The sequence below is a fragment of the Pseudopipra pipra genome, chromosome 3 (genome assembly GCF_036250125.1).
Source record: "Pseudopipra pipra isolate bDixPip1 chromosome 3, bDixPip1.hap1, whole genome shotgun sequence".
Taxonomy (NCBI): domain Eukaryota; kingdom Metazoa; phylum Chordata; class Aves; order Passeriformes; family Pipridae; genus Pseudopipra; species Pseudopipra pipra.
Genome location: NC_087551.1, coordinates 20740274 through 20764425, shown reverse-complemented (window position 1 = coordinate 20764425; position 24152 = coordinate 20740274). Strand labels below are relative to the sequence as shown.

At 38.9% G+C, this 24152-nt stretch overlaps 1 protein-coding gene across 30 annotated transcripts in view; it reads right to left on the bottom strand.

The window, feature by feature from the left end:
- The window catches only part of ESRRG (estrogen related receptor gamma), a 397162-nt gene that overhangs the window by 307865 nt on the left and 65145 nt on the right, over positions 1-24152 (bottom strand). The window contains exon 4 of one of the 30 annotated variants that reach the window (XM_064648184.1): positions 21670-21778. The exons of 27 other annotated variants lie outside the window; for them this stretch is intronic. In XM_064648184.1, coding sequence (XP_064504254.1) covers positions 21670-21778 — 109 coding nt within the window. Of the gene's footprint in view, positions 1-6311; positions 6335-21669; positions 21779-24152 lie in introns of those variants that run through there. 2 more of the 30 variants (XM_064648224.1, XM_064648203.1) reach the window with 2 other exon arrangements.

Genomic DNA, 24152 nt, shown 5'->3' with positions numbered 1-24152 from the left:
TGAATTAATCTCACAGTACTATTGGTGTCTTCTAGAAACTACCGTACTGAATCCAAAAAAAGGAGAACCTTGGCTTGCTAGAAATGATCCTGATTTTTGAAAGATAATTATCATCATGGTGTCCAGTAAAAATGACTCTTTGATTTTTTAAATACTTAGCTACTGTCATGTCCTTCTTTTGTGCTGATCATGCATCATAAGACCCAGGAACAGGATTTTGCAAATACTCAGGAATAACATTAGAGGTGAGAAGCAAAAGACAATTAAGGAGAAGGAATACCATTGCTGTTTTTCATTGCCTGTATGAGTCCCCACAGACACACAAAAAAACCCCAGTCATGTTTCAAAGCATCAAACACCAGAACATCCTGAGGATGGTTAAGGATGAGATCTCATTTTCCAAATTTCAAGGGCATTACTGAAATGTTTAAAACCCCTCTACCATCTGATTTTTGGCTATTGCTTCAGAACAAAATTTGCAGTATGCTTCCCAGACACAATTTTCTACCTCCCAGCAAATACCAATATTGCTTAAACTTCATTTAAATTTCTTAATTCAATTGAACCCAGAGGTCATTGACACCTCAGTAATTTCTATTTAAAACCATTCAGCCAAAAACAAACAAACAAAAACAAAACTGGAGCAGAATCTCCTCTGGAGATTATCCTCATTTTAAAAGAAATTACCCTGCCTGACTTTTTATAAGATAATTATTGCAATTGTTTTGCCTAATGAATATTGTTTGAGTATTATAATGCCATGGTACGCATCCTGAATGAGGAACAATTAACAGAGCTTTGTTCTCTTGACATCCCAGGACACAGCTGAAAGGAAAGCCTGGCCCTAAAGATTTGGGTTTTTTCTGGCTAAACATCTCAAACATAGCAGAAGTAGGATTCAAAGACATTACCTGGAACAATTCTAACCAGGGATGTACTGCTCATAGAGATCTTACAAATGGATCTGATGGTTTCATTCCCTAACGTTCCTATCAATCTGAAAGATGCTGGCAAATGAAAGCTTTTGCTTCCAAAGACTTTGGGGCTTGATCAGAGAACAAGAAATTTACATATGTCATTCACCAGCCTTCAGTGGGATTACTCAGAGTTTCTATCATGTAAGTAAGAGGAGATCAATTTGTGATATTTCGGTTTTCGGTGAGGTAACAAAATTGATCTTTATCAGTTTGTCTACAGTCTGCTGGGGCAGGGTTCTAATTTCAATTACACCAACATACGTGGGAAGCAATGTCCTTCCCTTGTTCGTAAGGATGCACCTGCAACAAACGGGAACATCTTACCCTATTCTTCCTGTATATCCATCCTTCAGAAATCTCTCTTCTGCTTATGGCCAGAGACAACTATTTGACCAAGTCAGTAAACAGGGTGTTGGAAGAATTGAGAGCAATTGTGTCCACAGACACTCTTGGTGTACCTGGATTTGGGGAGGATTTGAGCATTGACAGGGAAATAATCCATGGTACAAGGAAAACATGAATTAAAGATCTTCCCAAATTACAGAAAAGAGCAATATATGGTGTTTCCCTAAGTCATACACTATAATGACTCCCTGGAAGAGATACGGTCTGTTGCTGCAACAGACCAAAACCACCTGGGGACTGATCCTACCATAGCCATGCCTCTCACACTGACAGATGATTCTGCTGGTGATCAGTGCTGCTGAGGAGATCAACTCTGTGAAAATCTAAGTAACACCTTTCCACTATAATCACCATCCTCCTAAGTTCATTACAGCCAAGGGCAAGAGTATCCCTCAGCTACACCTCTAAAGCTAAATAAAGCTCATTGCCAGGTCACTGCCATATGGCTGGGGGCACCATGCTGCTTTCCAATGGGAATGTTTATCTTCAGCTGTCCTACACTGGAAGCTGGAAGTTCTCAGCTGGTAACAGAGACAGTGGGCCTCTGGAACACCTCCTCACAAATTGCACTGCTGGCTGTCCATTATTACTTTAAATCAAGAATAATGTGATCCTTGGTGAACATATGACCATGGGCACATCTCACCTTAATAAAACTTAGAACTACAACAGCTTTCAGATTTACTCTTTCCAGCCCAGAAAATAACAGAAAGCAAAGCTTGTCAGTTTGTCACCATTTTCCATCTCTGCATTTGTAAAAGAAATAACATTGGCAGGGAAATAATACAAAATGTATCACACAAACAGGCTTCAGGAAGATATAATGTCCTTTTACATATTTGATATAGAGCCTAAATTAAGCTGCAGAAAAGGGGCCATGAATCTTCACAGCCTCATTATCAAGCCTCCCTAAACCTCAAATACAGGAAAATACATTTCATAAACAAAGACCCAATAGGATTTTAATAGTACAATAAATTTCACTGACATTCACCACTAATCACATTTCAAAATATATATTTTAAAAATAAAGTTCATTCAACACAAAACCAGGTATAGAAAAGAAGAGTAACATAAGAATATGTTATACCTTTTACACTTCACTTTAGCCGATTATTGACTGAAATCACTTTTAGGCAGTCTGCTGTAATTCCATATGTAAACAGCGACACTCTCACTGGCCTCTCTTTTACTTTCCTGGACATGAGCTCAGACCATGACCCTATTCATGGACACAAATTTTCTGTTTTCACAGTAATCTGAGACAGAAAGGGGATCGAGTCTTCACTCCCATCACTACACAAGAATACTACCTCTATGATCTTCCTTAGTGTTGTCCCTCTTCTCACTAGCAGCCAGGTGCTGCCTTTCACTTTGTGCACAATTCAGTCATTATCCACAGCTGAGAAAAACAGAGCCCTTCACTTTTTCATGCATCTCCTACAGAGAAAAGGTTTAAGTAATTTTAGTGATAGTTGAAGAATTTTAAAAAGTGGGGTTTTTTAATGTTTTGAATGATCTTAGAGATGATGAACTTATACAGTGCTTCTAAGATCTGGAGGGAGAGGTTCATGCTGGGATTTCTTTTTACTCTAGTTTTGATGTAACTGAAATTTTGTGCAGCTGAAAGGCTGACAGCCAGCCATGAAGGATGAGGTGCTCTGGAAAGAAATTAAAAACATGTGTGGGACTCAAGTTTTGTCTTATGCATGGTAACCCCAAACCTTAGCTCAGAACACTTCAAAGACTAGGAATGTATTTAGGTCTTTATACAAAAGCCTCAGGTGTGCCTCCTAAAGGTACCTTTTCACTGCAATTCTTCCATCCACTTGAATTGTTATGCTGGCATCTGACATCAGAGCATCTAAGTGCTGTCAAAACTGGAATAAGCTCACCAGCTCATCTGAGTAAACCCATTGAGGGCCTTCAGACAGTAATACCATTATTGACCTGGGTTGAATTCAAATGCACTTGGAGTGCTTGATATTTATCCAAATTATGCCCATTGAAAAATCCCTGGCAGAATACAGATAACATCAGATTAAAATGTATCATTATAATTACTTCAAAGAGATGTCTGGTATAGAAATAATTAGGTTAGTAAATATTTTTAATTAAATTATGATTTCTAAATTGTGTTAAAACTACAACTTGCATCTATGGACATCACAACTAAAATACAAATCTAGAAAATTCAGGGCCTGAATATGAATATTTGAATTAATCTAATATAGTTATTATACCATTAACTTCAGTGATGTAACTCCAAATTTACACAAGCATAATTAGAGTCAGATCCAAGATTCAGCAGATCGATACAAATCTTTCCATGGGCTGCAACAGGCATGAGAAGGCCCTAAGAAAAGTGCTGGAGTGCTATTACCATCCCACCTCACAAGACTTCTCCCAGACTGACCTTTCTATCACTACAATAATGTTTCTGTTCAGAACTGTCATTCACCTAATAGCAAATATAAAAACATGGGTATGGAAAAAAGCAGACACAAGAAGAGAAAATAAAATTCATAATAAGCACAAATTCCAGTGCCTTTGGTCAGAAATATTCAAAAAATTTGAGAGAATCTCCTGAAGTTTTTTACCACTTCTGCCTTTCACTGAGACTTCATAATAAATTAACTGTGAAATACAGACTGGTGAAAAGCAAAAGAAAATAAACAAAAGAAATTATGCCAGTAGTATCAGCTGGGATTTCTAAAATGGCACATTCCATGCTGATCAATTGAATCATTCTCTCTGCTAATGTATGAAAAATAAGAATGTGTTTTAAATACTTTAGACTGCAATTTACATTTATAATCCTTTTTTCTTTAAACAGTTTGACGCCTTGAACATAAAACTATGTTTTACAGATGCTCTCCTTTTTTAATTGAAATCACATCTCAGGTCAAGATCACCACTTTCCTTCTGCTTCTCTAACCTCTTCTTGCCTGAAGGCCTGTAACTTGTGAATTATTTAACAATCATATTTGCTGCTGAAAATTGATTTCTGGGAGAATCCATATTGATTGAGATATGTGAGACTAATGAGTTTGAGGTTAAGGTGTTTAGGTATCATTATCTCTGATAGTCCTGAACTGGAATCTTCATATTTCTGTGTCTCTTGTCAATACTCAGCTTTATATCTCTGCTTCAAGCTGTGCCGATGTATTAAAATAAAGAGATAAAATGAATAAACATTTTATGCATGTCTGAAGCGTCTACAGTAGTCTCCTGGGTGTGTCTTCCCTGTGAAATGCCACTGCATGAAGGGGTGCAAGCAAAATTTTGCCAAACTTTCACTTTAGCTGGAAGCAAAGAAGTGGAATCCAATCTCAACTGCAGTGTCTCCAAAGAGCTTGAAAACCTCTAAAAGAATGGTTAAGTCTCTTCATTTTCCCCCCAAAGTGAGGTAAAAACCAACTTGCCATACTGTTGACCTGTGTCTTTATGATGTTGCTATGTTGAGTGGCCTAGGTGTTCCCATTCAATTCCCAAAAGCCTTTAGGTTTCTTATGTGACAGACACTAATAATCAGCTTTAGTGAGTTAATGCACATGTGGCCCATGCATCTGGATTTGTCTGCCAAGTCCGAAACCCATAAGTCAGTGCAGAGAAGACCTCAAAAAGCTGCATCTATTTGCTTTGGAAGTGACGCAACTGGGATGCAGGTGCCCTGGTGCTGGTCACAGCTTGATGAACGTGAACCTGACTCAAAGACCCTATTCCAGACTTCATATTTTTGCAAATCACACTTCTTCATCCCTGTAACCATTCCTGCTCTAAAAAAAAAAAAAATCCAAAGCAAGCAAGCAACAACAAAATCCTCCAGAGTATTTGACCTCCAGAGTTAGACCCCTTTTTGGGGTAGTTTTGGAATCAGCTGTATTTACGATTAAAAAAAAAAAAAAAAAGGACAGTTCTTTAAATGACCCAGCTGGAAAAGGATATTTTTGGTCAATGATCTATTTTTATTTCTGCTCTGCTGTTTTTCATGAAGCCTGATGACAAAGACCTGTCCTTCAAAGCTAATCTATAGTTTCTGAATTACCATTTTCAATTACTTTCTGTAGGTGAAGTACACTACAGTTTTGTTATCAGGTTTATTTTTGTGGGTAGGAGCTCTATTAGAGCAAGTGAAATGCTTTCTAAGTTTTGCTTGTCTTATGAGGAGAGAAATGCAATACGCATTTTCAAAGGTTCTGTTAAAAAATTATCTAAAAGTTAAAATAAGAACTGTGAATTGCATTACAGTATTTAAGACACGTGTTTAAACTGTTGACTACATCCATTTCAGTTAACAAATTTATTTTATGTCACTCTTAATCAGTAGAGGTATATTTTTGTTACTATTATTGATTTTGCAGCCATGCCAGTTAATGCTATTATCCTGGATAGTACATTCTGAACAGTTACCCTTACAGACATTTTAAATAAAAACAAACATCAATTGGGAACTCAAAATGAAATCAGATCACTTTATGAACCTGAAAAACAACCTTCATACTATACCACATAGTCTTCTCTGAATGACTTTACCCAACTTTGGTAATACATAAAATACGCTTGACAAACTATGGATGAAGAGCTTATATGCTGTTTTTAATCAGATAAAATTGGCATACTGAATTCTCTAATTATTCTTTTTTAAGTGAGGAACTGCAAGTTCTCATGATAGATAGTTAAAGAGTCTCAGATATCACTATGAGAAACTTAACTTGAAGATGGGTATACAGGCTTCATCTGTATTAAAATAAATTAGCTATGCCTGGCCTAAACTCAATCATTTCTGTCTCATCAAGATGAAACAACAGATAAATCCTCAAACTGAACTTTAATTCACTGGAGAGATGTTGAATAGCTGATTGTGGAAACTCAGGACTACGCAGGATCACATTTTTCTGCAGGGTGGATACTGCCGTGGTTACCTACCGGCACTTTGATGCCATGCCATAAATCCCTACTTTTCCAGCCCCTCCAAACTTCTCTGTTCTGAACGCAGACTGCTTCTCACAACAAGGTGGTCTGTGGTCTCCTGCTGGTAGAAAACCCTTAGGCAGTAGGCAAGTCCATCAGTTTCAGCTCAATCCCCACAATTTGGAGATGGTTTGCAAAGAATAAAACTAAAGCCACTAATAACAGAAATTTTGATACTAGGTTAGACAGTTTTCACCTGATTAGAAAATAGTTGTTACCCTGCCTCCTTAAAAGGCTTACAAGCATGAGTGATACCCTTTGTAAACCTCTGCTTTGACAGGTCAGCACCCTCAAGATATTATCATTTTAAGGTATTTGGGGCTCTAGATCTTAGAAGTCCATTAATTACGGGTTCAGTTAACAAGCTCACACACATGCCTTATCAAAAATAGAACTTATCTCATCTGAATAAGGACTGGAGGAGCAATGGTAATTTTGTAGGTGAATCTGCTAGCTATCCAGATGAATTTTTAACTCAGGGAATTTTGGAAGGGAATCTTTAAAAGTGGAGTGAGCTCAATTTAGTGTTTCTTTCTTCATTATTATTTCCCCTTTTGGACCACAGAAAGAGAAAGAAAAGAAAGAGTTCTCAGCACTTTATTCCTGCCTTAAATACATGTGATTTTTGATTTTTGATTTTTAATTACCTTCTGGTCTCCTAGCCTCTTTCTTTCCCTAATATTAGTTTTATCACGGAGGAACACCCTAGAGCAGATTAGAGTTCAGTACTCTAGATTTACTAATTTTGTGTGAAAATACACGTATTTGTGTGCATGCATACGTGTGTGTGTGTGTGTGTTCAGGATATTAAATTCCCTCTTAAACAGATCTAATGCAAATCTGTAAATGAATTCAGGAACCTTACAAGATGGCTATGCTCTCATAGAGTGTCTTCCTTTCTTCTCAGGTCACAATGAAGGTGATGTCCTGTATCATAACCTAAGAAACAAAGAATGGCTATTTTCTCAGTGCTCACTTCACAGTAGTATGGGACTAATTAATGGGAAAGTGGAAGCAGGCAGTGGGTTTTGTGGAGCTAATTAAGATATGTGGCAGAAAAAATATGTGGATGGGCAATTTCTTCATTTTAAAGGTTCGTATAGCTAGACAGTTTTATTAGTCAACACTGTGCCCTTTTTTTTCAGTCATCGGCTACATTTTTGTGAGATATGGACTCCTCAATTAATCTTTCAAAGATTGATTTTGATTTATCTCAGAGGGAGGCTGGAGGAAAAAAAGCAGATGTGTATTTTTAAAGAAACCAACAGCTTGTTCCCTTTAGTTTCTGGTTACAAAATAAGTGCATTGATTTGATCTTTTAAGCATGTTTCTATATCCTCTCCATTTAGTCTATTACTGAAGGAGGTGGGGAAGTGAATCTAAATGTCTGTTCCATTTAATTCCCCACAGACTTAAAATGCAAAGGAAATTCTTACAAAATAACAATATTAAAAAAAAAAAAAGTGTTGATCTAAAAGACTTGTTCATCAGCACACAGGAAGTCTGTGGCAGGAGTCAAGAATAGAGCTCCCAGCACTTCCAAGCTCTCACACTAGCACTGCACTCCTTGCAAGCTCTGCATTAATAAGTGACCACAACTGTACCAAAGCTTACCTACCCTGAAAGACCAGGCTCTGAGAGGACATTCTTCCATGTTACAATAAAAGGTTCCCAGAAACTATTATTTTCTCAGCCCAACATCACTCGGTGTAGCATCTTTCTTTTTCTTCCAACAGAAATGGCCAGTTGTCCAAATGACAGCCAAGGAGAAGTTTATTTTTTTTAAGAGAGGGGGTCCTCTCGCATAAAAGCAATCTGAATGCTTTTATGAATTCTGAAGCTAGTAAGTACTATAAGTTTTGTTTAAAGGGGTGACAAATTTGGTGAGACAGACTGTTCAAAATCTAGAAGACCGCTTTTGAGTCCTTTATTTATAAAAATGAATTCATGACCCAAATACCCTAGGAGCCTCTCAGGTATCTCAGTCTGTACATCCAAAATGTGACAAGTGTTTCAAGGTCTGTCCAATATAAATCCTGATGCATATCAAATACAAGATTTTTATTAGTGCCTCTACAGTGCACCTAAATGTTGATCTGGTATGACAGTGCTGTTAAGGACAGGAAGCTCTGCTAAATAGGCCCATAATATCTTTTACAACAATGGCTGAAGCACAGGACAAAGATGCAGCAGTTTACTTCAGTTCTGGTCTTATAGTACAGCCCTGCTCATTTTCATGCTCATGCCATCTGTGCTAAAACTAGTAAGTACTCCCACCCTCAGGAGTGCACAAGCACACCTGAACTGACCAGCTTGTTCCCCTGAGAGCACAGCAGAGCCGTCTCTCATTGCCAGCACATGCCTAATGCCCACTGCAGGACAGTTCTGCCTGTCGTCACCTTGGTTTCACCCTACCAAAAACATTCCCTTCTTGTTATCAGCTGCTCAAGTCTGCTCTGCAGCAGGAGCCCCACCATGCTTCCTTCCTAGCATGCACTTCCCCATCAGAGAGGAATGGATTTGGGCACAGGGATGCAAGGCAAAGGAGGGGGATGATCTTGGTTGCGGATGTCAAATAAACAATTTTTTTTTTACAACAAACCCTGGTGCCTGTTCTCACCATGTCATGGCCCATAATGACTTACTGTCTACCAACCATGACCAAGCGATTAGTGCAGCCTTGTCGGTGTATCTCAACTGTAATGGGGGCTCTCTTTCCATTTGCCTTCTATTGAAATCTAAGCGCTCCATTGGCCTGTGCATTTTCAGCTTGATGAATTTATTATTCCCCACTTTTTTCTTTTCTTTTTTTTTTTAGCTCCTTTCTCAGGCCAGAGCTCTCCCAAAAAGCCAAGTGACTGTTTCTGAGCTTTCCCTCTCTAGGAGGGTTGGGGGGTTTTTTTCCCCTCTTTCTAGGCAGATGTCAGAAAATGTGGCATTGTCTCTATCTGTTTCAAATACCATTTCAGTATGCTTTTGGATCTATGTATATTAGACAGCAAACAATCACAACACTTGGCTTATTTATTTATTTATGTGGTAACATCCTTCAACTAATGATATTGGGGAAAATACATTTTCAAATTCAGAGGCAAGGAAACCATTCAATTCACATTCCCCAGCAAACAAATGACACCACATAAATAAAATACAAAACTATTCAACTATCATTAAAAATGTGACAGTCATCCAAAGTAGGAAATTCAACAATGTGGTTGTTGCATTTTCTCTTTAAATATTTACATGGTATGGAGATAGGATTAAGTTACCCTAAGCTTGAGTTTTCTTGGACATGTTCTTTTTCCCTCCTCAAAGGCATGACTAGTGGAACAGAAGGGACTTTGGTTGTCTGGCATTTCTAGATGTCTGGAGGCATTTTTAGAGTACCACAGGTCTGATATACTCAAGATAGTTATTGTTATAAATCCCACAGAGAAATAAAGGCACTTTATATATGAATCAAAACATAAATTGTTTTAAACAGATGGAAGTTTTAGGAATGCCTCTGTGCTGTGGTCCAGTAGTCAGAGCTGCAAAGCAACATCTAAGCCTGGAGTTTAGTTCTACTTCTATGACAGGTGTTAGCTTTCTGCCTCCATTTCCTCCATAAAACAAGGATAACCTTTTTCCATATTAAAATAAAGCTATCATTATCTGTTTGAACTGTAGAAGAGCCTACAAAAGTCTCTTGGATGAGGTCCTTATTACACTAGATGCTGTACAAACACAGAACCACATGCTATTATAATGTGGGAGTGGCATGCTATTAATAATACATTAGGACATTTTGAAATGATTAAGCAGAAGAGTTATTTTAAAATTCTCATTCATTTCCTCCATTTAAAATAGAATGAAACTTGAACAAACAGGTAAGGAAGCTATTTGCAGAATGCCAAAACATTCTTCTGGCTTCTGTGAATGGTTAGTCTGCAGAGTAAAGGAGAAGTAACCAGCAATGACATGTTCTTTTACTGACTCTGCCACTTACGTTACCTCTAACCCTTTTCAAACCAGTTCATTTCACTGGGGTTCAGCTTATTTGTCACTCAAGTGGATACAGCATATCACAAGGACCTAATATGGTTCAATTAAAGAAGATTCAGCCTAGAGAGGATTTAACCGGGTTTAAGGGCGGGAGTGATTATTGCACTTCATAGACTTGGGAAGTGGGGGGAAATTATAATTTATTACTTATGTGCAAATTTGACATTATTGTTAACATATATTCCCCCAGAGCCCTGGATGGACATATTTTGGAAAAATCAAATCAATAAGTGATTTAATATCTGTCAAGTGCTTTGGGATCTTTATTTGAAATGAGTGTTAGAAGAGCAATATCTTAGTCTCAACTCTTTAGCGTGCAAGCATGCCTTCTATTAATACTAGAACCCTTTGGAACCATTAGAGTTTATCAGCTAAATACATATTTTGGCACATTAACTAATTTTTGATTACCCAATTAGACTTTAACAGCTCCATCTATCATGTAAATTTTTCTTAATGTGCAGATTATGGACCCAATAGAACTTAATGGAGCTCCTTACAGTGTTCTGAGTCGATGCAGCTGGCACATGGACACTAACGAAAGTATTTGCCTCCAAAGTGAGAATTACACACCTATCTTCCCACGTTGCTAATGGGCGTTACGGCCTAAGTCATCCCTGGGCACTGAGACAACACAAGAGTCCCAAATGTGATCAAATTTATACCACTTTATATGTTGGCTCTCACTTATCTCCACTTCAGTCCTTCCATCTCAAAATCACATCTCCTCCAGTCAACTGAGTCACAAGGTGCACAAATCAAAAACCAGGGCCATTCGACACCTACCCTATGGTAAACTGTGATAGTCACCAGCAGGCTACCTAGTGGATAGCCATGGCTGTGAGAAGCTGCCAGTGAAATCTGCTTCCCCATGGCATAGAGAGGCATGCTGGAGACAGTGCCTCCGTGGCATGTGTTGCTCAGCACATTCTCTCCCACCCCACTGTCTCTCAGAAGACAACAATCAGGCAGCCAAAATCAACCCTGAGTCAGAACTTTTCCTCTCCCTCTTGCATAAGTACTATGCTATTTGTCTTGTTGAGTCTTCCACAATATACTGTCCCCGCTCACATCCCACTCCCCACGCTCTTTTCCACTGTCTGCCTATGGGATGGATTTCCTGATGAAAATATGGATGCTTAAGAGCTGCTCAAAGAACATTACTCAGATCACTGGGACAACAGCTCCACAGCTGATAGTCAGAACAAAGCAGTTGGTAGAGAGAAAAAAAAAAAAATTAAGTAGCAAATGTGTCTCCTTTAGTCCAGAGGCATAATGTATGATCTGGGTTTAATGCTAACCATGTTTGGCAGAAGACTGAATACAGAACCTTCACTCAGAACCAGCAAATAATTAACTGCTAGAAATTAAATACATTAGGGTACATTCTGCTCCGATGGCTTTACACCTAGATCTGCCAAAATCACCAGCTACACGTGTAACAAACGGGTTTTGGTGGGCTGTCTCCTCTGCTAAAAACTCATCGAACTACTTTAGAAGTAACGCAGATTAAAACCAATGAAAATAAAGGCTACATTCACGCTCACAAGAACAAATATTTCCCATGCTAAAGTAAACACTTATAAAGTTATGTAACGCACTGTTAATTGATTTTATTATTTTTTGAATCCCTCATTTCTCTCAGCCTATACACTGAAGCTAGTTTCAGCCGTTCCCAGTTAGTTTCACTTTCTTTCTTTCCCTCTTCCTCAAAGGCTGTAAGTACAATACTGGAATGCTTTTATATCACAAAAATAATTCAGTTAGCATTCCTTTCCTACGAGAAATTCCTTTTCTATTGCTTCTGCAAGGAGTAATTTTTTAAAATCTTATTTGTTTCCTTACAATGTTCCTTTAATAAAGCATGATTGCTCCTCTTAAGGAAATAAGCTTTCTTTTGCTGCATACGGTCTCACCCAGTCAGTGCTTTCATTATTTTCCTGCACAAATTCCTTCCCTGATGTCTTACTCGGAGCAGCACTCGTAGGCGGGGAGCACGCGCCCAGCCTGTCCTGCTGCCGCCAGCTTCTGTCAGACAATCCCTCCTCTCTGTCTGGAATGGATTTTGGAAGAGATCTACCTTGAAGGTAGTTTAATGTCACTTAAAAAACCCTAAATAAGCAGGCACACATTGTAAGCGCTGCCTGGGAAAATACTAACATTGCTGCCAATGCAGAGATTGGGTTAATTTATTTCTATATTCTGCATCCTGCCAGACAGCCTCCTGACTACCACTCAGAGAAGTGTACTTCTTTTCAGAGGAGACAGTATGCAATGCTTTGCTTAAGGAAAAGGGAGATTTACCCCGCACCGCAGTTCTCAAACAAGGTCCTTTCTCCTTAAGTACCAAATCTTGTTTCCTGTGACGGAGCCCAGAGAGCTTAACACGGAGGCAGCCGGTCCCAAAATCCTGGCATCAAGAGCTGCCAGCCAACCCGAAGTGCTCAGAGCCCTGTGCACTCTGCCTCCCTGAGGAACAGGCCCTGAGCAGGCGTATTTACATCATCAGCCACGTCAGTAGTGGGAGAATAATGTGATTTTTGTGTAAACAATGCTCGTAAAAAGTCATAACAACAAAAACCACAGAGCAGCTACTGTTGAGAGGAGAAAATGAAACCTTTTTTAATCTATGTATTTAGATGATTACCTCTGCTGTGATACTTAAGAACTTACTGCTTGTTCAGTCCTGTGCTGCAAAAAAAATCTTTTGTATTGAGATCTTACTCTTGGCTTTTTGCTATAAAGCTCACTTTTTTCTCAATCATCATTCTTACCTAACTTATTTTTCCATCTTGTTTCTGGGAGCTGACCTTCCTGAAAGAAACTCTGGGTGCCTGGGCAGGCATATTTCTTTTACTATGCTTTGGCTGCATAAGGAAAAATAAATGAAGGTATACATTTTTAATCACACATAGGAACATTTCAGCTATGTCAACCTGTGTTCCTCTTTTTTTTTTTTTTTTTTGTTATTTATTTGCAAACATTACAGGCTGTGCTAAGACGCTCTCTGCTGTTCTTCAGCTACAAAGTTCTTCAGCATAAAATGTGTGTGTGTTAACTGAACGCAGGTGACGGGACCTGTGCTGCCAGCTCCTGCTCTGTACAGCCATCCATGCAGCTCCAGGGATAAGACCAAGATTGGGCTTGCAGTTGTGCCAAACACCGGTTGTTACACATCAGTTGCCTCATGAAAGGGACATTCCTCCTGGAAATCCCCACTGCTGCAGCTCAAAGTGCAACTGTAATATCTTTGGCATAGAAAGAGTGGTAGGAACCATTTTAAAAGTTTGTCTGATGTTTAAGATTTGATAATGAGCACAAAGTATCACCCACTTCTCAGTCAACAGGTTAAATGTGGTTCCAGGGGTGATAACTGAAGTCTTTCATTCTATGGTAGTTATGCCAAATTTACACTATTACCACTGAAGTAATTGGCTCAAAAAGAAAAAAAAAACACAACTATAATTTCAGTATTTAAGAGTGAGACTATTGTGTTGTTAAGCATTACAGTATCCAAGCTTTCAACAGTAATTTTATCACTGAACTCAGAGCACTGTACAGTAACCTTGAGAATCCAGCTGTTCCCCAACCCTGAAACTGTCTAAATGCAGCATGTTTTTCAATTCTGACTTGAAAGTCCACATAACCTTAGAGCTGCATCTCTACTCACAACCCTATTTATCCCTCTGCAAAGGACTAGATGCAATTACATGCAATATTCACCAAAATCTACCCGGAGCCATAAACTACCTCTGCCTAAGCCCCTAAACAGTACTACCCATGGTGTCAGGCTAAAGGGAGCTCTCAACATCAACATTTGTTCTCATGCAGAAAGCAACTCGGTACTGCTTGTGTCCAAAGGCATCATCTTGTTCCTCCTGTGACAACTTGTTTCGTGTAAAATAAAACTCAGAAACTTCCATCAGTCGCTCTCCCTTCTCCGCAAGGCAGGAGAGTGCTCCAAGTCAGCACAGTCTGCTCCTAGAGAATCTGAGCACTCCTCTGTGAAATGCCAAATTCGTGCATAAATGCTAAGCATCATCACTGGACTGACCTGTAAGGTCTTTACTACCTCTGGAGTCAGGGACTTGGTCTAGTATCTCTGGGTACCCCATAATTACTTTTTAAGTTATTCTCTTTACTGTGGCATCTGCTGTACCATTTAAAATGGGTTTATGGGTAAAACACATAGAACACAATTATGAGTTAGACATTTTCACATCTCATTTACATATCTTCCATCCTACCACATATCAGACATCATCTTTTATTTCTTGGATTATCATATAAACTTCTCAAGTACTCAACACTTCCTTCACTGTTTTATCACAGTACACCATAGTCTTCAGGACATGAGGTGCTAACTACCACACAGTGCACAATCGCAGTCTCAGTGTGGAATGTCTTGCTTTAATAGAGAAATAAAATGATATAAGGTCATAAGCTAAGACTATCATAAAGTGCATTGCAGGTACCCTATACTTAAATACTCCCATGCTACCTCTTAACTATAAGTGAGGCAATTTGCCTAATGCCTATAGAAGTGACACAATTAATTCCCATCCCTTAAATAATCCTACTCTTTCCTCTCTAACGTGCCTCTGTAAAAAGAATGTTTACTAAATAAAAGCAAATTTTTAGAAAACTACATCCTTAAAATCCATAGCGTTAGAAATGCCATGAGTCTAAAATGAAATTTAGAAAGTCCTTTGTTCATTGTGTTCAGAAAATCACTGGAGACCCCTTTCTCTCTGAAATGGAGACAAAACCCCACAGTAGTATTATGAACACTGTAAACACACTCAGTGGACTGTCTGAAAGTGGCCTCAGCCACAAACAGCAACCTCAGCATTATTCTGTTCATGTTTCCTGCAAAGGAATCAACAACCTCCAAATTAGTCCTCCAAATTAAGATTGGAACCTTTCTGTCCTGACAGTGCAGCGCTTCCATGTTACGCATCAGTGTGGGCTAAGTAAAAAAGGGTCCAAGAGCATCACCTGTACCTAAGATTATTTTGAAAAAAATAATCTTAATTTGAAGCATTTCCCAGAGGGAAAACATTTGGAGGTTTAGGAGTATCACTTGATACAACATACTTGTGGCCAAGAGCATGGACCTCTTGTAGTACAGTTAAAAAGCTGTAAATACAGTACTTATTCCTCAATCATATCTTCAAAAAACAGGGAGAAAAAACCCCTAAACAACTACCTCTTTGTACTGAACTGTACCAACCCAGCCTAAAATACCAGTACCATCATCTTCTGAAGGAAGAATTTTGGAATATCAAGCAAATCATTGCCTTTCACTGTCTACTACAAATGTCAGTTAATAGAAATAAAAGCAAAATTTCTTCCAGAAAAAGTAGGAATAATAACAAAAGTTATACTGTTATCTCACTGGGAGTTGTTTCACATAAGAAGGGAAAAAAAATCTAAGTTATTTCACCTGAAAATTAAACATGGAGTCGCTTAATCAACAAGTACTGGATAGTAAATATATTACCTGAAAGTTTACTCAGTCAAAAGGATGAGAAAAGGAAAATAAGAGTATGTTAAGTGTATAGTCACATTTGCTACTGCATCATCTTAGATATGGGAACTGCATGGCAGTTACAATGTCAAAGCTAACAGTAGGGTCACTACTTTTGGAAATGTAATTACTTTCACTGTATAGATTATTATTAGGCAGTATAAACTATGTCTGCCATGTGCAATCATTAGTGAAAATGATAAGCAAAACACAGGGATTTTATGGTATAAATTAACATTGGTTCTGCTACTGCCAGGTGAAATTTTGCCACCAGTTTCAGCCAGCGCAGCATCTGCCCTCAAATCTTGATAGAAATGAAGTTTCAGTAGTTTACCACATCCATGTGGATGCTGATTCTTTCCAAGGCCTTTTACTGGATAGAGTTTTCATTTCAGATGAGCAATTCATCTGTTTTTCTTTTGACCCACTGGTAAGCAAACTGGGAACATGCTACCTTTTCACAACCATGATTCTTAAACAGATGGTCATCAAGGCACAGAAAACTGGGCTAGGAGTGTTGTTAAGATGTCTTGATGCCTTTTGTCCTCCTCTGTGCCTCCAGGAAGGACCATCTACGCCTGTTTCTGAAAAATTTTCAACAGAAGAAATTCCACAACAGCCCAAGTTGACTTTCTCTGGTGCTTTATCTACTTTAGAAGGTCATTGCTAATACCTAATCTGAATTTTGTTTGGTTCCGTTTAACAAATTACTTTCCCTCTTGCTTCTCACCATGGAGAATAAATTACTGACTTTCTTTTCCAACAGTCTTTTGTATTCTTACAGCCCGTTGCCATGTTGTCCCTCAGAGATCTCTTTTTCTGGCCAAGCACCCCCAATATCTTCTGTATGTCCTGATAGGCCACATTTCCTCGTTTTCTTATCACCCTCATTGCTTTTCCTTTGGACTTTCACCAAATTCTCTGTTGGGGTGTGCTACCCAAATCTGTGCTTAGAGGTATAGCTGAGCTCCTACCAAAGGCGTGAGGAGCAGAAGTCACTCCATACTACTCATGGGCTATATTTTGTATTACACCTTCATCACTTCTTATCAAGAAGAGCTCTTAATTTCAACATGAACATTTCTTCTGCCAGCTTCACAACAACTCTTAAATTCACCAGAACCTTTAACACTGTAAACAGCATTAAATTAGAAGAAGTCACACTTAATTGGCTGTCTTCACTTAGCCTACACCCCAAAATGACAGAACACTTCAGGGTTGCTCCTGGAAATACATAAACAGAGGCATGCACACAGCCCAAGTACAATTAACAGAGACTTACTCTAATCTGTATACAGATGTGGATAAATAATCTACAGATATAATATAAACACCCCCATACTGAGTAGGTCTGTAACTGAGAGGTTTATCTACGTTATTAAGAATACCACAACTTTTTCATCACCAAAAAGAGGGGAAAAAATTAGATGGCTAAATATAACCACAGCTAAAATCAGATTCCATTCTTATGTAGTCCTGAATCTAGATAAATGTACATGTGGAAGAGACCTTTAGCATGTCTCACTTCCTGTTCCTCCTCCATGTAAACAGGTTCAACTCCTCTGAAGTCAGTCAAAACATACCTGGAATGTAAATATGTGTGTTTGTGCATGTGTGTGTAAACCCAGGGTAAGTGTGAGTAGAATAAGGCCCCTTGTTGACTCAGGTCTTGCGGGTAGTTGCAATAATAGAAAAATAAGAAAACTAATATACCATAGTTACCTACTACACAAAAAATTCATAATTATACTGTAATTACAGTACCTGATTATTGACGTACTGTAAAATAAACTATTATCAAGTTTTTTTACTGTTCCTTTCTATTTACAGTCATCTCTGATAAAGATTAAGCTTCCCCAAAAATGCATGATAAAGCTTCTTATCAGAGGTTTTAATGCCTCTAATAACTACTGTAATTCTGTGTGATTTAGTGCTTTGAATAATCCACCAGGATTTTTCTCTAGATCTTTAAAAGGATTGTAATGTGTACAGAGGTGTCGTAGTGATTAAATTTACAGGACACTTACCAAAACAGTGATAAGACGGGATGTTTAATTAACACATGTACACGTTGTTCAACTGTACTATCATGCAAAAATGGAAAGACCTGAATGAGACCCCTATTTTCCCGTCAAAATGTTTTAAAAAAAATTAAACAAAGGATTATCCTCACTATACAATATAGAAGCAAACATTCTGAGGGCAACAGCAAATTCAGGCAGCACCTGAGAGTGGTACCAGCCTAGTGCTGCATACTGGGTAGAGCCAAGGTCCTGGTAGCAGTTGGATGCTCCAGAGAGAAAGGGAAAAGTAAGTCATATATGGCAGTATATGACTGCCATATGAGAATTCACCAGCTGAGTTTCGAGATGTCATTCCTTTCACTGGTGGGTAGTTCAAGGACATTGCAGTTCTCTTCAGCTATAATGCCTGAAAATATCAATGCTTTTAAGGCTCATTGACAAAAGTCATTGTAGAAAACCAGCTGAAGGTTACCTTATCAGATGTTTTTGAACTCCATGTCTCAGAAAGGCACACAGGCACTCTAGAAAATCCCTTTTCCCTCCATCAGTAGATTTACTTAATGGCCAAGGCTATCCCTTATTTATATAACAGATAAGTAAATTTAACTAAGGCAAAGAAATGCCCCAGCAGACTAAACCCCAACAGAAAAGGGCAGCAGAGTCAACCATATAGTGAGAAGTGGAAGAGAACCTTTATATCTCTGAGGACTCTTTTCACTTTAACTTCTACTGACATTTTGTCCACTGTGATGCTAACAAAAAAAAAAATTGATAGAGAGATCTAAAGGTGTTATCATATACGATCAAAAGACGAAACAGAAAAGTCAAGAGGTTCATGCAACCCATATTCCCACTGGGGAAATAGTCCTTTTAATATTAGAATTGTTTTTACTTTGAAATGGAAATCCCAACATCTGCAAGTGCAGCTGAAGTGAGTTCACTCGTGGATGGGCAAGTGCCAGGTAGTAAAAGGGCATGAGAACAGACTTTGGCTCCATGAATGGAAACATAAACCTCTCCTTTGTAAAAATGATTCTTAATGATCTCAAAGGCCTCCCGGTTTAGTACGGAAGATGAGTGCCACTTTTCTTTAGAATGAATCCCACGTATTTTGTATCACAGTCCTGGCACAGGGCTACAAAGATGAAATCATTCCTTGACCATCATTATGGCCACGCCTGCTCTGATCCGCAGTGCTAGGCAGGGGCACACAAATACTGGAAATGGTGTAACTGCCTTATTACTGTGTTCTGCACAGGCTTTTATACCCCGGTTCTCAGCAAGACTAATTATTCTAAAAGAAGCATCACACTACTGCAATTATCCTGCTCCCAAAACCTGAGTTACATCATTTAGGACACTGTGCTTCACTATTCTGGCACATCCATGCAACTTTATTTTTTGCCACAAAGATTTTTACTGGGGGGGAAAAAAGTTAACAGGATCAAGTTCAGAGATCATGAACAAGACAGAACACTTAAATATAACAGGAGTATGAAATAGGCACCGAGGGTATCAAAAATCACATGCTTCTGAGTCTGACTATTTATTTACCTGGCACACAGGACTACTTACCTGCATAATCCTTTCTCTGCAGCAGGTAAAGGTGTGGGAACTTCCTTCTTTCTTTGCTGGCAGTATTAATTGAACAGCTTGGGATGGGAGACTATGGGAAGGGGTTTTTTTCTCATCTCCATCATCAAAAAATTACTCAGGTAGCTTTCAGGACTCTTAGAGGGGGCTTGAAACCTATACCCCTTTGGATGGCTACTCTCTGGATGGACCAGAATACATGATGCCCTTTTGTATAAAGCTGTAGTCCTTCTACAGGAGAAGAACTGACTTTTAAAATCAAATGTACAAGTTCCTCCTGTATTACAACCTCCTCCTATTCTTCCCTTCCTGGGAAAGAATTTATAGTAGTAAACACTATTTAATGTCCCTAGTAAGGAAGACGTTGACAAATTAAAAAAAAAAACAAAACATTATCTACTCAGTGACTCAGAAATTAGCAGACTAGCCTTAGTCATTTTCTCTCTCTCTCATTAATTAATCAGAACATTTCCCAACATTTCCATATATGCCTGTTTTTTCCTTCTCTGCCCAGCAAAACTACAAGCTACTTCTAGCTGTAAGAGTTAACCACTTTTTGTTATGTTTCAGCATTAGATGGAGAACAAGTAGACTTGTAACTGAGAAAAAAAAGGTGAGGGGTAGAAAAAATAAGGAGAAAGAAAGAGAGAAAAGAGGAGGGAAAGGGGGAAAGAGAGAAGGAAAGAAAGAAAAGGTACCGCCCTTTTGGCCAAATGACTTGGAAATAGTCATCTTCACACCTCAGAAACCAAATGATTTGTGAAATCTTCAGAAACTTTGATGATCCAGCCAGCTGCATGGAGGATGGTCTTACTCTCAGGTAAAACAATCTGGTTTAACTCCCCCTAAGCCATCCACCATCTTGAAGTTCATCATTTCAAAAGTCCAATATTTACGTAAGCATGCCCAGCTTGTTTTCTTTTAAAGAAACTTTCCTTACCTTTCTAATCCTCTCTCTGGTCTTTGCATTGTTACGGAGACAGAAGTGGCGGAAGGCAACCGAACGTATTTCACTAGGAAATGTAGGCCATATCCTTCAATATTACAGAAACAAAAATATGCTTGTTTTGATCTAACTACGTGCATTTAAAGAATTACCAGCATAATACTGGAATTGGAGAAGTCTATTTGAAGTCTGGGTGTTTCAGCTATTTTACTGAAGCTGCCATGGATTTCAGTGGGAGCATTGCACACTGAATGGTGAAAGGAAACAACTCCCAGACCAGAGTTAACCCAGAGTTTTGTACAAAGAAAGAGATGCTCACCCTGTGGAAGGCATAGTCAAGCTGAATTGCATATGTTAAATTAAATACATCTGCACTTTGGCAGAATTTGGACAATGACTCACTTTAATTATGTAAAAATTTCAAATGGGGCAAACTCCACTGTAGTGACTCACATTAGTGCTACCACATGATCTTCTGATAACTACATCAGTATATAACTCATGTCTCTGCTGCAGAGTTTCTACAGAGAGAATGACATATTACCTGACTAGCATTAAAAGGACTCCATGTTCCCAGCAATGACTGGTACATTAAGTAATGCTTCAGAAAGTAGCATATAGTACACTGTAGCATATAGTACACCAAGCTTTTTTTCCCCTTGACACAAAACTACAGTTCCTCTAATGACAATAATTCACTGTCATTCAAAAATCAATTTTCTGTTTGTGTTTTATTTCTTTAAATTTATAGAGTAGTGGGGAAAGATTCCAGAAGTAGAAACTTACATCATTTCCTTTTCCCCAAGAAGAATTATGGTGCTGCAGACCTCCTAGGCTTCCAATCAAAGACGCTCCCACCCTGCCCTTAAGAGAGTGGCAAATACACCCTTAATACCTTAAAGCACAAAACCTTCTGCGTAGGTCTGTCTATAAGGGTACCAGACAATTTCTTGTGTTTGGCTTCACAGATATCCTTGGACTTTTCCCTGCTACCTCCTGCACCTTCCAGGTTGGTTTGGCTTGCTCGGTTCTGATGTGGACTATCAGAATAAACTGATTATGCGCTTTACGTCAGACTAACAGGACTGATGACCTTGAAATGTCCGCTGTGCAGAAAAGCTATCCTGCATTATTTGTCTCAGATTTTTAAAAGTAGCAAAACACTGTATTACTTACCTCAGCGTTGTTAATAATAGGGGGGAGTCTTTTGTTGATCTGTATCAGGTCCCTTTTCTGAGCTCTGAGAATTGCTGTTTGTATCCTGAAGTACCACTGCATTACACTCCTATTAAAGATTTGAAAAGGGGATGTCCACTACAACGGTTTCTAAACACCATTTACAGGCTTACTGAATAAGCTAACAGGACCCTTAAGTAACAAAGGGATATACAAAAGGCATTTTCACTACAAAAAGAATGTATTAATGTGACAAATACAGCCTTTGTTAATGCCAGATGCTGACTCTAGGTGTGAATGAGGCATATGATGAATGGGGTGATGAGGAGAAAGCAATCTTAATTGTGCAATTAGTTATGTTATGTTTGTGCAACGTTTTGCATAACAATTATAGGCCACTGGTAGACTAGTGGTCCAAAATTACAATCTTCCAAAGGAGTTTAAACAGCTAGGAAAGCCACTGTACCCTTTGAGAAACTCCTTTAGAAGGCTAATGAAAAATGTAAATGATGTCAAGTGGCCTTTATATGGCTTAAGTGTGCCACCAGGATGAGAAAGTGCAGTGTGCTTTCTTCAGCTGAGAGTGGTAAGAAGCAACAAGTGCAGAGGATGCCCCAAGGGGGTGCCCCAAGCCAGTGCAGTGCTAAAAAGTATGGGAGTGAAGTCTGGCCTCCAAGTGACAGAGCTGGTAGGAAATGGTTGAAGGTGTTGGGACCACTGTGTGTGGAATGGGCTGGATCAAAAAACAATGAGCAAGAGAAGAGGATTCACAGTGTGTTCCTACTCCTTCCTAGCATCTACTAAAGAGAAAAAAAAGTATCTTGATTATTCTACACCCTCTCACTCCACCCTTCACTTATTTTCTTTTTCGAAGCACAATTTAACTTTTTTTTCTAGTGGTTCACAGAAAAGTTAAATTTAAAATAGGAATCCAGATTAAAGCTCACTGCTACAACTGTTCCTGGGGTAGAGGTAAACCGCCCAGAATGTGATAACAACATGGGTGTTGAGTGATGATCTGCTCATAATCGACACATCCAAGCACACAAGAGTTCATTTCATCCTTGATCTCACCCCAGGGATCCCCGCCAGTCACAGCTGATGCTGAGAGGTATAAGACATACTGCCCCATTGGCTCCATGATTATTCATTGGTTAGCACTGCTTGGGAGCAGGTGAGATGCCCTCACATGCCACTCAAAGATGTTAAACTGACACACATCACAGCTTCCCCGAGTCCTCTTCCCACAGAATAGTGAACATGCTATCCACCAAGACAAAACTTGCCACCAATATTTGAATGGTAGTCTAATGAACATGAAGGGGAAAAAAAAAAAAAAAACAAAAAACCTGAAATGTCAAGGTAAGACTTGTTCCTAAACCTTTATTTATACAGGATACCTTTAAATCAGACTCTCCATTGCCTTTTGAATGTGACACTAGCACACCCTGGGAGTTCTGTTTTTAAACAGTCTGCTCATCCCTTATTCAAATAAATAGTAAGCACATAGTTCTGCTAAGTCAAGTTGTTTAGCAAAGACATTTACTTTTGCACAGAAACTCAGCCCCCGTGGTGCAGAAGAGCACAGCAGTGTGCTGTGACCCAGCTCTCAGCCAAGGGGATGAAGAAGACATCAGAACCAAAGAATAGGGCAGAGACCATTTATTCTCCACCTCAGCAAAAGGGTCCACCAAGTTTACTGGCTTTAATGTTTTGGCTGGAAGTGGGAATAGTTTTTTAAATGCTATTTTATCCAGTTACAGAAGGAAAAGGGTATCACATGACTTTGCACCCTGGATGCTGTTTGTAGAGAAGCCTTAAGTCACAGCTGGACTCCTACAAATTATTTATGATTGTAGACTGATATTGAATATACAACTTGAGGCAGAATCACAGAGAGTAGGATTGTATGCACACAGAACTAAGCTTCATATTCAGTTACATCTCTTCCAACTGACTGCAAGCATCTCTCCAGTCAATATTCAAGGCTCAAACACCTCTTGGAAATTCATTAGGAAACACAGCAAATAGGAGTCCCGAAAATTTCCATTCAGTGCAATGAGACATATCCCACTATATTACACGTTCAAAGAGGGAAGGGCAATACTCTTCTAAACCTAGCTTCTCATGAACCCAAATCCAATTACACATTCCCTTTATAACAGCCATCTCTCTTGGTGCTGCTTTACAAAATCTACATCGTAGCACCACCACCTTAAAGGTCGGCTGTGATATTTCAATAGAGAAACCATGGTTTCCTTAAAGCACTTGCATTCCTCTTGCTGCAGTCATTTTTGCTCTCTTCTATTGGTCTTGCTTAGCTCACTTTCATATGAATGTCAGATTTTGCATTTGCTTTGTGCTGTCATCTAGACTCCCGCTGTAAAACAGTTTGTTTTTCCCCCCAGTTGGTGCACCAGATTAGCATTCCCCCTCTCCCCCTTCAGAATAGAATGTAATTAAAGATCATGGGAAAATAACAC